Source organism: Zootermopsis nevadensis, unplaced genomic scaffold (assembly GCF_977971745.1).
Source record: "Zootermopsis nevadensis isolate Lab colony 2312 unplaced genomic scaffold, Znev_1.0 Znev_ptg000028l, whole genome shotgun sequence".
NCBI classification, from domain to species: domain Eukaryota; kingdom Metazoa; phylum Arthropoda; class Insecta; order Blattodea; family Termopsidae; genus Zootermopsis; species Zootermopsis nevadensis.
Window position 1 is genome coordinate 19,948,934 of NW_028259160.1, and position 15,939 is coordinate 19,964,872.

Sequence of the window (15,939 nt, forward strand, 5' to 3'; positions counted from 1 at the left end):
GCCAAATGACCGTATCGTAAATCCTTGTAGTCAGGGTAGGTTGTTCTTTGCCTGTATTAAAATAAGTTTTTCGACGATTGTGGACGTGTCTTATAACGGGGATATTTTCTAGTTACATACTACATTTTATTGTATGTAATGTCTTGAAATATGCAGGTGTACATATACAGAGTGAGTTAGAGGTATGTTTACAATTTTCGTGTGCGTGTTCCAGGATCAAAAATAAGAAAAAATGATCCTATGGACATGGGGTCGCAAATGCTTATTTTTCAAAATAATAGCCAAAAATAATTTTCAATATATGCCTTTATTGCCAAGTATAAGGACAGGGATGTTTCTTTATAACAGATGCTCAAGGGTTGTTCCCTCATTCTCCACACATGCACGAGCACGACGTACACAAGACTGTCGAATTCGTTCGTACACACCAGAATTTCCTCTAATCATCTGGCATGCATTCTGCACAGTTGCCATAGGTCGTCATTATTTTTTATGGGTATTGCATAAACGACGGACTTCAAGTGACCCCTCAGGTAAAACTCTAATGGAGTCAGGTCCGGTGACCTCGGTGGCCATGCTATTGGGCCACCACGCCTAATCCATCGCTGAGTGTACTGTTTATTGAGATGATATCTGACGCGATGGGAGAAGTGTACTGGGGCTCTGTCGTACATTTGTCTTCTTGTATTCAGTGGTACATCTTCAAGGAGACGTGACAAGTGTCTTCTTAAGAATCGCCGATATGAAGGTCCTCTTAGACGCGGTGGAAGCACGTGTGGACCAATAAGCATGTCACGAACAACGTCAAATGAGAGTTTTAGTGAAGTGATTAAATAAATAATTTTTTTTAAAATCAGGAAGTGAGAACAAAACGTCAAACGTCCCAGATGGACACGAGGCATTGAAATAATTTAAAGGCTGCAGAGACAGGGCCAGAAAATCCTTCGTCCTCAACATCTCAACATTTCCATTTTCAAAACTGTAAAGACTTTCTGCGGCCAGGAAATCCCAAAGCGTTATTTGTTCCACGCGTCTTCTCTGCTTTCAAAAGTGTGATGAAAGGCGGTATCGACTTCCGACGTAGGAAATTGGTTTTTTCGGGCAACTTGACATCAGGGCCTTTTCATAATGTATGAGCATTATGCTACTACGAAAATTTGCAGACTGGAGGAACAAAATGCTCGGCCTCTTGCCATAAATATGCCCTGCATATTCTACGCACCTTAATTGGACAAATCATATTGAATAACTGATAAGGAAGTTTAGCGAATCATATTACGCAGTTAGAACTTTATTGCACCTCAGCGAAAATGACATACTCAAACCAGTTTCAAACCCATTTTGTATTTAAGAGAAATTACAAGTAATTGAAGCAGCTTAAACATGTTTCACGTACTTACAGTCGTTCCAGAAATCGTCCAACTTGCGTTTCTAATTCAATCATCAGAACTTCACAATTAAAAGTTTTTGCGTCATTTTAGTTTTGCCTAAAGTACACGGCATCTACAGCAACAGTAATTAAATGAAAAAGATCACGTAATTATTTCACAAGTGCAATTTTACTGCATATTAATTGTGTCAGAAATTACTTGAACTTTGAAGAATACTCGAATCTGTGTTATTGGAATTAACTCATTCATGATATATGTATTATTTTATTTTATTTAGTGTTCTGTCTGACGACAGGTCCATATAAACAGGATCCTTTCATCCTTTTCTCGGACTGGGACCTGTTCATATATGTTCTTGGCAGATGATCCAGAAGTGGTTTGCCATTGCCTTCTTCTGTGTGTGAATGGAGTAATTGTTGGGATGCCACGGAGAAACCGGGGAAGTCCCCGGAGGAAAACTCCGTGTTGCCTAGACCACGGCCTTGCCCAACACAAGTTATAAATTCGGGCACCGCCGGGAATCGAACCCGAGACCCCAGGATTACAAGGCCAGCGTTCTAACCGCTAGACCACCGTGGCTGTACGATATAAGTATAATTGGAACTTTTGTTATGGTGTAGAGGTCTTTTGTACTTGAATTTCTTTACAAAACATGTTTCAGTCCAACACAATAAAGTTTTCGCCATCTTCGTGGTCTAGGAAAAATTAATGGATGTCGCGTTTTCCTCGTTCCTTCTGAACCGTTCTAAGGTTCAGGCCTTGGATGACCTCTGACGGCCAGCATTTGTACTGTGCTTGGTTGGTCACGAGAGGTTGATGATACCGTCAAGAAACCGTTCCAGCTAGCATAATCTCCATGTACCCTTACGTCATTATTAGCCAATTAGCTGTTCTTCCTCCCCCCTCTCTCTGTCTCTGGCTAGGGAAGATGCGTGATTAGGACTGACCTGGCTTTGGTCTTTCTCTTCCGGTTCGACGGTCATAATGAACAGACGTACGTAGAGTTATGTCTGGCACCAAAAATTGTGGAGGCCGTCAATTTTGGTTCAAACATAGCTTAGTACGTTCATTATGAATAGTCAACTGGATCTGCACCCTGTAAAATAGTTTATCTTCTTGTGTCATTATTTGTTATGAGTAAAAGAACTTGTAAGTATGTTGTGCTTGGTGTCGGGCGTGGCCCAGTGTGAAACATGTATGTATCATTATATGTCGACTAGTATTGTATTTGTTTTTATTGCAGATATTACTCTTTTGTTAGTGTGTAAATGGAAAAGAGTAATTGTGTGTTTTGGTGAATGTATCGCGTCTGTAGACTGTTGCATAAGGTAGTATGGGATGCCCTGTGCGAGGCTAGCAGCGCGATAAGACGGGGGAAACACCAGTTTGATCACGAGCTACTGCGTAGCGAAACACGTGATCCAAAGCTTATGCCTGGTAGTGAGGCTAGTGGCTCTCTTGCTCTCCTGGGGCGTGTCACGCCGAGAGAAGATGAGTGTTTGAATCCTTGTGCGGTTCAAACCGATGATTGATCAAAGGTTGGATCTTGGTCTTTCATGTTTCTGTTCGCGGACCATAAGGTAAATAAGGTCGCACAGAAAAGTAAGAAGCTTTGGAAAGAGCGTTGTAATGTACGCATCGTGTATTGTGAATTCACTGGGTGTTGGGTGTGTACGAGAGTTGTGTGTGTACGGATGTCTGTATTATTTCGTGTATGATGTTTGTGTTGAGGCTGGTCTGACTGCCGGGAGAAAACGTGCCATGGGGCACCTTGAGAGTTATTGGGAAGTTGCAAGTTTGAAATGTGTGAACACATTTAAAGCACTTCGTCAAATAACAAGTGTGACGTAGCGTAGTGTGGCTACGAGAGTAATCTGTGTTTAGGGTGTGGCTGTCATCTGTATGAACGCACCAAGGGTCTGTATGAATGTAGTAACTTGAAGTATCGTTTCTTCTGAACGATTAATTTGCATTCTTGTTTGTTGTATTACAGTTTTGTGTTTGTCATTTTTGCTTTGTTCAATTTTTAAATATTAAATTCATTTTGTTTGTTTAACTTCAATTGAATGGGATTTGATTGATTTGAGAGTAAATGTTCAACTGCCTTCAATGTTCCTTGGTTTCCCCACGAATATCTCGGGGCGTAGAATACACGAGCAACGAGTCAGCGAGTAAAAAGGTGAACCGAAACTCGGTTCACTTCGTTACAATTTTCTGCTCGCTTCCTAACTTTCCAACTGTGGTGGAAGTCTAGCTCTCCAGCAAAGACTCAAGTACCCTGATTTTACTTTCATGCGTGGTTTTCTCAGGTTGCTTATCAGAGAACTGTCCATGCCATGTCCTCAAGCGGCCTGAGTTCTTCTTCAGCCACTTCCATCGGCACTGGTTTCAGGGAATCTGAAACAAATTTTCTCCTTGGAATCATTTCGTAAGTTCTCATACTCCAAAAAGTAGACACAGAAGATGACCATCGGCAGTTCCTATAGTGTTCTAGAACCATTAAGACCATGTGTTAATGGTGACCAATAAAAACTGTTGAGAAATGTAAGAACACTTCCTAGTCCCTACGTAGGACATTTTGTCGAAATTTCGGTGTGTGCGTGCGTGTGCATTCGTACCTATTTCAATTGGAAATGTCGTCTCTGCTTGAGGCGTCAGGTCTTGTACCTCAGCATTCTTCTTGATTCGACTTAGAATCTCTTCCGTTGACTGCTCGAGACTGACCAACTGCTCATAATTGAAGTCAGGGAAAGGGTAGCTTGAAGTGCCTTCTTCAGGAATAGAAAGCAGCACTTCTCTAGGAAGATCTTCATTTTCCTCTTTCTCTATATTACCTGTGACTCTGTCCACTTCATATGGTGTCGTGATGGGCGTGAAACTTTGACGTCTTGTTTCCTATATATTTTCGAAGTGTCAGTTAATGTACAAGACATTTCAATTCACGTGAACACACAAAAAATGCGAATTAAGTATCCGACATGCAGGTGAAGACAGAGAGGAAGAAATCTTTAAATATCTTTTGTAAAATTCTGTGAGATCCAACTTCTCTCTACTCGGCAGATATTTAGCTGAACTTCATTTCATTCCCGGTAGAGAGACCTCTTCCTTTATAAATTATATACTAAATGTGGCGGCTAAGTGGTTGGAATTTCTGCTACATATTTGAGAGTTTCTCCTTTCAAATTTTAGCCCTCAGACTTGCTATCCACACGTGTTTCTTGTGGTTGTCCTCAGTCCTTGCAGCAAAATGCCAGGATAGTTCCTTAATTATGTGACTACTGCTGCTGTTCATATACTTCTAAATGAAATATTCATTAACCATCCTCAACATTTGACACTACAAACTATGTGTTATTGAAAGCATTATTTTCAAGCCATAAATACACAAAATAGTTTCAGTTTATTGTTATTTGTGATATTTTTAATGAATCTTATGAAACATTTATTATTAACAGCTTTGTGAGATGAATGTGCTTTCGTAACAGTAGAAATATCTTGAAAAATAAGTTTCGGCCTAAATTAGATATCTCTTTCTTTGAACTGCCTTAGTGAAAATTATGAATTTGTTCTTGTGTGACTTATTAATCAGACATTAAAAACAATTTTGTTACTCTAGGTTCTGATAAAGCAAAATCAAAAAATTATTATCAAACAAGAGATATCATTAACATTATTCAAGATGTTATTATGTGTTAAATTTATAACTCTTTGTATTGCAATTCAAAGTTGACGAGTTCTTAAAATCATCGAAGTTCATGTTATTCATCCCAGCTGTATGTTGTAATTTATCCTTATTGATGAAAGAAACCTTAAAGAAGTTTGTTATCTGCCCACAAGCAACACGTTAAAACAAAAGATAATTTTTGATAAATTCTTACCAGGGTTGACTGGAAATTTTCATTTTTAGTCGCAAGTGTCCAGAGGGGACTACGTGATCCTTTCGCACCCTTCATGAAACGTGGGTTGGTTGTTAAGGTGTGTCGGACAGAATTCTTCCATGTGTTATCATTTGGTTTGTAAAACGGGAAATTTTCTCTGTAACAAAATGCATAAAACAATTCTAAATACATGTTGACACAAATTGTCGGAGGGATTTTAAAATGTTTAAAAAACAAATGATACTTTTCTGCTTCTTGCTACGGAACTGATTTTCAAGACTCGGAGACAGTCGAAACTTTCTCGGCTCTGTGATAGATATTTTCACTTAAATATCTACAGCATGAACTGAAGGTAAATCTGTGATAAGAACTCAGTAGTCATGAGACATTGCGCCAGCTGAAACCGACAACACTTAAAGAATTATTAAGAATGAAGCTTAAATAATCAGTTAAGTGATGGGAAGTGTTCTGTGATGCATGCGTGTATTTTCTAGCGTAATGCAAACTGCGTCAAAAGAGACATTTAATTTCCATCAGGCTACTTACGATATCCATTGGTAGATTCCAGATACTGTGAGTTCTCCCTTCTTCAGAATAGCTTGTTTTATCATTTCGGCGTATGTGAACGGTGGACTCGTAAGCTCAGAGTATCGATTCTCGCGGCTTACAACAGCTGAAGATAGCGTCCGAACACGCCAGGCTGAAGTCTCTGTCCTTTCAGTGCAAGACGGTGCCAAGCCGACGTCTGGGCGTTCGATTTTGCCAGCACCTTAAAACAAAGAAACGTCATTATACACTAGCTGCATATCTTGACAGTTTCTTGAGAAATGTTCATAGTTTTCCTCAGTTCTCTCTGGTAAATTCCAGTTGAATTACGCCACTACCACTTAATTCTATGCCCTTTCCTAATCATCATTGAAAAACCACCATTATCATTCTACAGCATTGACTCTTCTAAGCTACTGACAGCGTCGTTAAATAAACAACAGGTAAATACAAATAGCAACCATACCTGTCGTGTGCACTCACAGAAATGAACAAGTTACGGTAATCAGACAAAGGAAGGATATTTACGTACATCAATAGCGGAATTTTGCTAACAAACATCTGAAAAACCGAAAGAAACAACGAAGAATTTTCATACAAATACCCAGTCTGCCAGTTGAGATTCGAACACTGAACCTCAAGAGAAGTTGGAAGGAATGCCAAGCCTCTCAGAAGTAACGTTTCTACACTTCCTGTCGGAAAGTGTTTGCTCAGACGAAAGCCTTAGTATTTTACGATAAATATTAAATATTTTATTTCATGTACAACATGTGTCGGACTTCTTCCGTTATATATTATTAATAACTAATATTAATGCTGTTTCTGTCTTTGCGTAAAGAATTTGCAGAAATGTATAATGAAGTTATGAGCTGGTCCTCACTGGGTGCAATCGGAAGGCGGTAATTATTAGGCCGTCACAAAACCGGGAAATATAGGAAAATCTTATTTGAACAAAGGAGACTCTGCTCTTTAGGAAAACTTAACACAGAACGCAAAGAACAAATCGCACTCCACATACCGGAACCTGCAATTTTTTCCTCTTTTCCTCCTCCGCTTTTGTGGTCGCCCTCGACTTCAGCTGCGTTAGACGATGGGTCATTTTTAAAATTTATAAGCCACGAAAGATCATTATCACTGAAGTCACCGGTGTCATTTTTGTGTTGAAATTCTGCCACTGAATGTTGCGTCAGTGCAATGGATTCAGAAGAGTCTAAATTGGAATCTGTGCAAGTATCAGAAAGCTGCTTTAAAATACTGTCGATATCCATAAGAGAAATTTCAATTCCTCCATTTTCATTTCTGAGAGTACAAGACTCGTTGGTGTCAATGTCCTGTGTTGCCACCCATTGCAAATCTGCAGTGTTCAAAGGAAAAGTTTGTCCATTTGAAGCCACTACTTCGATTGTGGTTGGAAAGCCACAGTTTTCTGTGCTCACACAATCTTCGTTCTTCGACTTCTTCGCAAGCGTTGAATTCATTTTTTCAAATAATTTCCTTTTCGTCCCTGGGCCAGTCAGTTGATTTGCTTGAGTACTGAAGCTCGATGTATTTACCGACGTTTTGGTGATCATTATTTTCTTCAGTAACACGTTCGATCAACACAATTACTATAAAAATCTTCTGTACTTCTGAACCTCTTTTCAAGATTAAGTGACCTCGATGTCCGCCGGCAATAAACAGTTCAATCAAAATTAAAATTGAGAGAGTGGAGGGCAATATCACAAATTGCTTTATAATTCTTATGTACTTGAGTAATTTTGAAATATTTTTAACAGCACAAAATTATGTAGTTCACGAAGCACTTCATCCACAAGCGATTCACAGCTCTGTTCTTTACACACTAACGAAAGCCGATTGTTGACGGCAATATATACTATTGAAATACAACAATGCCGAGTAAACAGATTACGTAACAATTAGTTTCTTAAATAACGGAATGGAGTTCAATGCGGTTCATTCAGGCTATTATACTGCATGTATATGAAATTAATAAACAACCTTATGGCATGCTCAGCCAAGATTGTTGCAGGCGTTGGTTAGAAATTCCAATACTTTTTCTTTCATTGCTATGCACGCAGGTGTTCATATAAAAGCTGAACATTGTCTCATCCGCCGCGGCCAAAGAGTCGGGCGAACGACCCACTGGCCAGTCCGGTGGGCGCCAACCCGGCTCTGCCGGGGGGGATGCTCCTGTCTCCCACAAGGCAACTCGAGCCACCGCGAGCAAGCGAAAAGCCAATGATTTGGCCAATTTCCGGAGCGGGGTTCACGCTTCTGTCCGCACCTGAGAATGTTCTCCGCGCCCAAGGCCCGGTGGATAAACCCACTGCCTCCACGGGCGAACAAGCCGCCCGACTCGAGCCGGATTTTATCCCAACTTGCGCCCTCTGCAAGATCGGCGACCACAGCTCCAGATTCCGGGGCTGCCCATTTTTCCAGGCCCTTAAGGATAAAGAGGGCAGGCTCAACCAGAAGAAATCCCCCAACGCTGGTCCATTCCGACAGCCAGCCCTCCCCAGACCCCCAAGTTATAACAATAGAAACTTTCCGGCCATGCGTGTGACCAACGCCTGGAACAGGCCACTGGTCTTCGGCACCCAAACGGGTACGCCGACGCATACACCTTTCATGCAGCCAACCAATTAATAAATAAATACACCTGTTAACTGAAAGCATCGTCTTTATCTTTATGGTATTTGGAAATGGTGGTACTTCCCCAGAAACATGGCAGAATTACACGGTATATTGGCGCAACTCAGCCAAATGTACTTTTGCAACATTTTTTAAATCACACGTAGATAAGGAATAGATACAAAATTCACGTGTGTTACCCTCGCAATGAAGTTTCTGTAAACGATGTTCATGAAGCAACATTTCATTTTCCCTTAAGGTGGCGTGATTCCCCCCACTTCCCCTAATAAAACGAAGACGCTTTCGTAACTCGAAACATGTCGCCTCAAATGGATTTATTACAAGATGCAAAGTGAAACTCCTGTGTGTTCATGGATAATAATATTTTGGATACAATGAAACGTCTTTAAAATAATTTAGTGTTAATAAGACTTCTTGAGCAGAAAATAACGAGGAGATATAATAATTCCAAATATGCCATAATACTCATCTTGGCTACTATATCACATCCCACTTTTCTTCATTAGGCTTCCTCGGCTGGGTTTCTTAGTCAAATTTTTTTTACGTTTCTCCTCCATTAATTTGTCCCTGTGTTTGTAGGCATAATCTTTTGAATTCGGTAGGTTCTTCACGACACAAATCGACATCCCGAATCTATAAACATTACTTTCTGTCGCCTGGTACCTGCAATTTGAGATATCAAAAGTGAAAACAAACCCTTTTTCATCATTCATCAGTATTTTCTACACCCAAGACAATTTTTATCACATTTCGCGGACACAGTTACAGAAAATATGTAGCTACATAAGATGAGGTAACTCATGACGAAATGCGTCTTCTACCACAAATAATTTACTTAATATAAATTTAAAAGAAATGTAATTTGAATGTCAGTGCAATTATTTAAAGAAATTAACCATTTCCTTAAAAATTTATATAATTTTCTTTTGAGCTTCTAAACTGAAATGTGTTGATGTAAGAAAGTCCATGCCTGATTGCTGGCTCTCTCTTTGGGTAGAGTGGAAAACTGCTCGAAGCTGAAGGCACAGGCTTCCACCAAAATATCTTTGCTTGTATTTTGTTTCCGACAACCTTAAAAAAATTCCCCCAAATCGGAATTCAGTGCACGATTTCCACGTAATATTTCTTTTACTCATATACACAAAGAACACCGGCCAACATGCTATTATAACATAATACATTTTATTACATCAAAATGGAGGGAGAGGTTATGACTATTTTAAAACGCTGACAAATGATTTGTGTTCTGCGGTAGATATGTTTGCTATACTTCATTAAGCCATTACCCTCGGTCAGAATAACACTTCAATCAAACATTCTTTGGAGAGAGACGTGTGTTTTGGTTGAGAATTGCGCCCATAATAATATTTCCCTTTTTTAGCAATTTGATTTAAACATTTATTTGTTGTTTTTTGTCCTGCCAACAATAATTCTAGAGAGGTTCTGTTGAAAGTAAATCCAAAACAAATGAATTTCTGTGAGATTTCTAGCTCTTGCACAGAGGAGTATGAAGAATGCTATCTTCTGGGATGTTTGTGGGGCTGCTTACTGACTCCATCATCAGATGGCACAAAACTGCATTGAGAAACACGCCAAGAGACAGCCATTTACAAACAAACTTCCATCCAAAGAAGGGAACGTGAGACGGATAGGCCTAACACTTTGATGAAAGCCGATGATAATGGCGATGCTGAGGTGCTGAACGCCAGAAACTTCCTCCCCAAGAGATTAACCTCGATCAAAGAAACTTACCCTAAGAGCCCTTATTAATGCAGTTACAGTTGACGTCTGATTAGCATTACCTAGTCATTTGCTCTCTGCTTTAACGATTCAACTTGACCGCAACATTGCCCTGCCTGCTTTCATTCAACCCCCCACCCCCCAACTCATTTTTCCCACGCCACATTCAATGCCCTGAGTAAGCAGTTAGAACCTCTGAAACGTCGGTCAGTTTCTACGATACTACATGGTGCAGCATCCATAAGATCTCGGTCATCTTGACCGGAACTGATTCACTTCCTAGTGCTTTTCAAAAGTAACAGTTTGTTACGATACAGTGCAGAACAAAGAAACAAACCATTCATTTTTCTTGTCATTGAAACATCTGGCACTGAAGTTGGTGTCCACGTCTTGACCTTCACCGATGACAAAGATCATATCGTCGATCACTTCTGCTTCTGAGTAGCCACGTGAGCCGCACTTATCAGTCATCTCGGTCCACGTGTTTTTTGCTGCGTCATACTTTTCGGTACTGAGCTTGACTTGACCATTATAATATCCTCCTGCACATACACATATTCTGTATTAAGTCACAGTATATAAAGAAAGCTGATAAACGGAACTTATTCTAACACCATTTATTACTCTCTCACCTGACCACAAATTGTGTAGTTTTATTCACAAAAGTCGGTAGTTGAAACCTTCTCACAATAATGTAGTTACTCAAAAATCTTTTAATATTATTCTTCCCTTCATGTCTATATATATCATAACTGTCATCTTCCTATCAAGATTACTAATTAGAACTTTCTAGACTCATACAATTCTCGTACCTTCCGTGCTTCACACTCCGTCCTTCATAAACAACGGATTTTACGCTCTTAAAATTTGTAATTAATTAAACGTAAGGAATGGATGAAATACAGAAAAGAAAATTCATTCCCTTTTGCAGTGTTTGTATTAGTACCAGGAACAAAGTTAAGGATCAAATAGCTGCAATATTATTTTCGTACTTCTAGCTCGATTAGTGAACAAGGGAATCTATGAAGCATTTACTTTAATGCTGGAGTTTATTTACGGTACAGTAGAAACAGAATTGTTCTAAAGTACAGCGTCCCAAAATTCGCACCAACAGAAGTTTAACGAAACGTCTATTTTACATATTAGATCATAATTAATATTAAGGTTATAATTACGCAGATGAAACTTATGATTAAAGCGCCCTGAACCCTGATGTAAACACAACGTAACCAGTCTCACTACATTCGTAGGCACTCTGTGTAGAGAGACGCCATTAATTTTCCCAGTAGGAACAGGAAATTGCACCTGACATCTGTTTTCTGCTTCATGAAATTGCGTACGAAAATGGAGTTCATCAATTAACACAAGCTGCACTGTTTAAAACGGCATTAAACAAACAATTGACGAAAAGCAAAGAGTATGAAGAAGCCGGTTTAAACCACCATCTTGTTGTGGATAAGAGCACGGACATAGTAAATGTTATTGCCACAAGAACAAAATATTATTTTTATTATTATTTTTATTTTTAAAATCTGGACTTTGTGACAAATGGGGCATAAGTTAGTTGAGATCCCACAAGAGATTATCTGTTGTTAGTTAGTTTTCTTTGTTGATAATATATTCGAAACCATGAATCGGGGTTAAGAAAATACTGACAAACTTACCGTACTGTTCATAAAGTCTGAAGCACTCAAAGAAAACTAGGAAAACATTGCACAATAATAAGTTCTATAAGTAGGATAGAGGAACATCACTCAGGATATCTAGAAATCTTACCTAGGACGTACAGACTGTCATGGAAGACGGCGCAAGAATGACCTACACGTCCAGAATGCAATTTTGCAACGAGCGTCCATTGGTTGGTGACTGGGTCATACACTTCCACCGTGTTCAAATAATTATAAAATTTAGAATATCCACCAGTGACGTATATTTTGTCTGTAAAAACAAATTACGTATGTGACACAATCTGTATACAGGTTTGACGTAGGCAGAGGCATTACACTGCTCCATGCAGAGCACAAACATGGGAAAATATGTACTTAAATTCGTAAATCTATTAATGATATTGTATTTAATGTCCCCCTTCGTGTCATAGCAACTGTACGGACACGGCTGTCTCTATTCATTTGTTTCTTTGTTTTCAATTATATGCATTTCAATGAATGGAGACAATTAGCGTGTCAAAGGAAATGAGTTTAATGGATGAAAACAAACTGATATAATTTAATGTAAACAGTATAAAGTGTTTAAAATATTGCATAATGGAAATGATTATACAACATATCTTCTGTAAAACGAATTGTATTAAATTCGGTACCAGATAACTACGGTACAAGCTGCTAAGCGGTGCTCAACATTTTTAACATAATGTGCTATAGTCATCAGATTATTAACTGTCTCAAAAACATCATACATCTGTAGTACAAGAAAGGCAGAAGATGATGTACAGGGACAGCTTACAAGAGCAAAGGAAACCATCACGCACTCAGAACGTCAAGTCGTTGGAGTCTGTGAAATAACGTAGTACATAGCACGGATGAAAGAAATGGATAGTAAGAGAAAATGGGACAATGGGAAACTAAGTTCAAGAGCGAAGAGAGAAAATATAGAGAATATTATGACATATGATTATTACGAAATAAATCACGCCTCTCATTTTTAAAGGGTTATTTCTACTAGTTTACAGATGTTTCAGATATGCTTGCTGTCTTGATGACGAAGGCATAAAGTTTCTCTGAAACGTCGGTAGACTTCTACCAGAGTACACGGCGTTACAAGCCAAACAACAGCCATCTTCGTACTCGTCACCGTGAGACCCTCAGATCCCACGATTCCTTCAACCGTTCTTGCGTTGTTACACGCGGACAGACGGAGACCTCGAAATTACCCACTAATTCACACAGCAAACTTTCACAGGCTCTCCGTTACCATTTAGCACAGCCGAACTTGCGTTCCACCGCTGCGAGTTCATAGGAGCGATCCACGACCACTGGTTCGTCTTGTAGTCATATCGCTCCGCCGTTTCGTGTTGCTGACCATAACCACGACCACCCATGGCGTAGACCATCTCTCCCAGAACTGCCACAAAGAAGTAGCATCTGAAAAGAAAAAAGTTCAGACTTTGCTATGCTTCGTGCTTTTATAGCATTCATGTTCATTTTTTGCCGATAGAGACACATTTCCTCTCGTAGAATACAGTTGTTTGTTCGTCATTGTTTTTTTTTAAATAAAAATCCAAATGAATTAAGAAGCCAACAATCTTCTATTATAAAAATTTGTGATTCCTCGTTGTCGTCAATAAATTACGTCATCAACAATGTCAACAGATATTTGTTTACTCTGCATTGTTGTGGAACACAACAATGCATAGTACAACACAACAATGCAGAGCAAACAAATAACGCTTCACAACAAAGAAATCAAAAACTATCAACCCAGTCGCATTATCACTGCTCCAGAAGCAGCACGTCGCATTCTTGAATATTGACTGACAGTCGGCCTAAAACATCAGAAAAGTGAAAGAAGAAGTTATCAAGTATTTGAAGTACCAACTCTAACAACTCCTACAAGGTAAACTGATACTCATTCGATATATTACGATTACGAAAGTATCATGAAAACTGACTTTGATCGATTTTAAGACGAAGATTTGCAGGGGTGGGGCTGGACGTAAAAGGTTGACTGAAAAAGAACTGTTGGCCTCTGAACAGCGACGTAAAGAACTACAACATCAGACCTACTTAACAAGTAAAGAAAAGCGAAGGGAGACTTATATTGATAAACATAGAACAACTTATTCAATAAGAACTGAAGGGGAAAAAAACAGACGAAGATTTGTAAGGGTGGGGTTGGACGTAGAAAGCTGACTGACCAAGAACAGTTGGCCTCTGAATAGCGACGTAAAAACTTAAACATCTGACCTATCAAATAAAGAAAAGCGAAGGGAAATTTACATTGATAAACGCAGGAATACGTATTTAACAAGAACACAAGAACAAAAAATCAGACGAAGATTTGAAAGGGTGGGGTTGGACGTAGAAAGCTGACTGACCAAGAACAGTTGGCCTCTGAACAGCGTTATAAAGAAGTAAAAAATCAGATTAGAGAAAGTGCTCCGAATAAGACACTAAATTAACAACCCGAAGGGGGATAGTTTAGTGTCTTACTCAAGAATTTAAAACGCAACCAACCCTCCCGGTAGGGGGGTTCGTCAAGTATTTTAACCACCATTCGGGGGGTTGTTTAGTTTCTTACTCAAGGGTTAAAACACTTGAATGAGACACTAAACTAACCCTTCCGAAGGGGGTTAGTTTAGTGTCTTACTCAAGAATTTAAAGTGTTTAAACCCTCCCATTCGGGGGGTTAGTTTAGTTTCTTACTCAGGGGTTAAAACACTTGAATGAGTCACTTAACTAACCCCCCGAAGGGGAGTTAGTTTAGCGTGTTACTTAAGATTTCAAAACGCATCTAACCCCACCGAAGGGGGGTTGTCAAGTGTTTTAACCACCCATTCGGGTGGGTTAGTTTAGTTTCTTACTCAAGGGCTAAAACACTTGAATGAGACACTAAACTACCCTCCCCGAAGGGGAGGTTAGTTTAGTATCTTACTAAAGATTTTAAAACGCAACAAACCCCCCGAAGGGAGGGTTGTCAAGTGTTTTAACCCCCCATTCGGGTGGGTTAGTTTAGTTTTTTACTCAAGAATTTAAAACGCAACCAACCCCCCCGGAGGGGGGGTTCGTCAAGTATTTTGACCACCATTCGGGGGGTTGTTTAGTTTCTTACTCAAGGGTTAAAACACTTGAATGAGACACTGAACTAACCCCCGAAGGGGAGTTAATTTAGCGTGTTACTTAAGATTTCAAAACGCAACCAACCCCCCGGAAGGGGGGGGGGGTTGGTCAATTGTTTTAACCCTCAATTCGTGGCGGTTAGTTTAGTTTCTTACACAAGGTTGGTGGCGTTTTACAAACTTGACCAACCCTCCCTAGGAGCTCCGAAAGGAGCGCCCTGCTCTAGTATTCTTAAAATTTGGAGAAAATGCGAACGAAGTTTGTGATTGGCTTCTGTTCGGCTTTGACCGACGACCAACCACACTTTGTATGAAGCTCGTGTATGTGGGTGGTAAAGTTAGAGCCCCTGTCCACATATATATGTTGACTAACACAGCGACTATCAGCTTTTGAGAAAGAACTCTGCTCGAAGGAGTTTGTTAGTTAGCGAACTGCGTCTTACCTGCGTTCATACATAGGCGCCACCTCGCGCCACGTCTTCGTAACAGCGTTGAAGCAGTGACATGAGCTTAAGACTTTCTCGCCTTCGTAACCACCGATGACGTAAATGTTGAAACCTATTACCGCCGTGCGATGGCAAGTTCGTGGACCGATCGAATCGACCTGCTCCAACTGCAAGAACGACAGGTCATGGTTTTATGTTTCTTCGTGTCACAAGGTCTACTAATGTGAAGTCCTTACATTAGAGTCCAAGCAACCACCGGAGCAGAGGTACAAACCCCAACAGCGGACCCAAATTGCTACACCGTGAACGGTGACCGGGCCTACCGCGCTCGACAAAGACCGTGAGAAATGAACTTGGAGTAATGGTCGAATTATGGGAGGCGGAGGAAAGAGGAAGACACGAAGAGAAACTTCAAAATGATCAGAGTTCTCTTCAAGTCTACGAGTTACTGAAGGTCACTTTATTCTCTCGATCTCTGCTAACAGGGAAAT

The 15,939-nt window shown here is 39.9% G+C and overlaps 2 protein-coding genes across 5 annotated transcripts in view; both read right to left on the bottom strand.

Moving 5' to 3' along the window:
* Positions 1 to 1,275: 1,275 nt before the first annotated feature.
* LOC110830737 (uncharacterized) lies at positions 1,276 to 7,386 on the bottom strand. Its single transcript, XM_087357856.1, has 5 exons — positions 6,834 to 7,386; positions 5,816 to 6,038; positions 5,270 to 5,426; positions 4,010 to 4,286; positions 1,276 to 3,788 (listed from the first exon to the last, which is right to left on the bottom strand). Exons 1-5 carry the CDS (start codon positions 7,384 to 7,386, stop codon positions 3,709 to 3,711), a joined length of 1,290 nt encoding a protein of 429 aa, XP_087213982.1. The 3' UTR covers positions 1,276 to 3,708.
* A 1,563-nt stretch (positions 7,387 to 8,949) lies between these two features.
* Positions 8,950 to 15,939, bottom strand: part of LOC110830738 (kelch-like protein 10) — a 62,392-nt gene continuing 55,402 nt past the window's right edge. For all 4 annotated transcript variants that reach the window (XM_087357825.1, XM_087357827.1, XM_087357826.1 and 1 more), the window contains 5 exons: positions 15,446 to 15,615; positions 13,139 to 13,308; positions 11,984 to 12,145; positions 10,545 to 10,749; positions 8,950 to 9,130 (listed from right to left, as the gene is read on the bottom strand). In XM_087357825.1, the coding sequence (XP_087213951.1) occupies positions 8,950 to 9,130; positions 10,545 to 10,749; positions 11,984 to 12,145; positions 13,139 to 13,308; positions 15,446 to 15,615 (888 nt within the window). The remainder of the gene's footprint in view (positions 9,131 to 10,544; positions 10,750 to 11,983; positions 12,146 to 13,138; positions 13,309 to 15,445; positions 15,616 to 15,939) is intronic.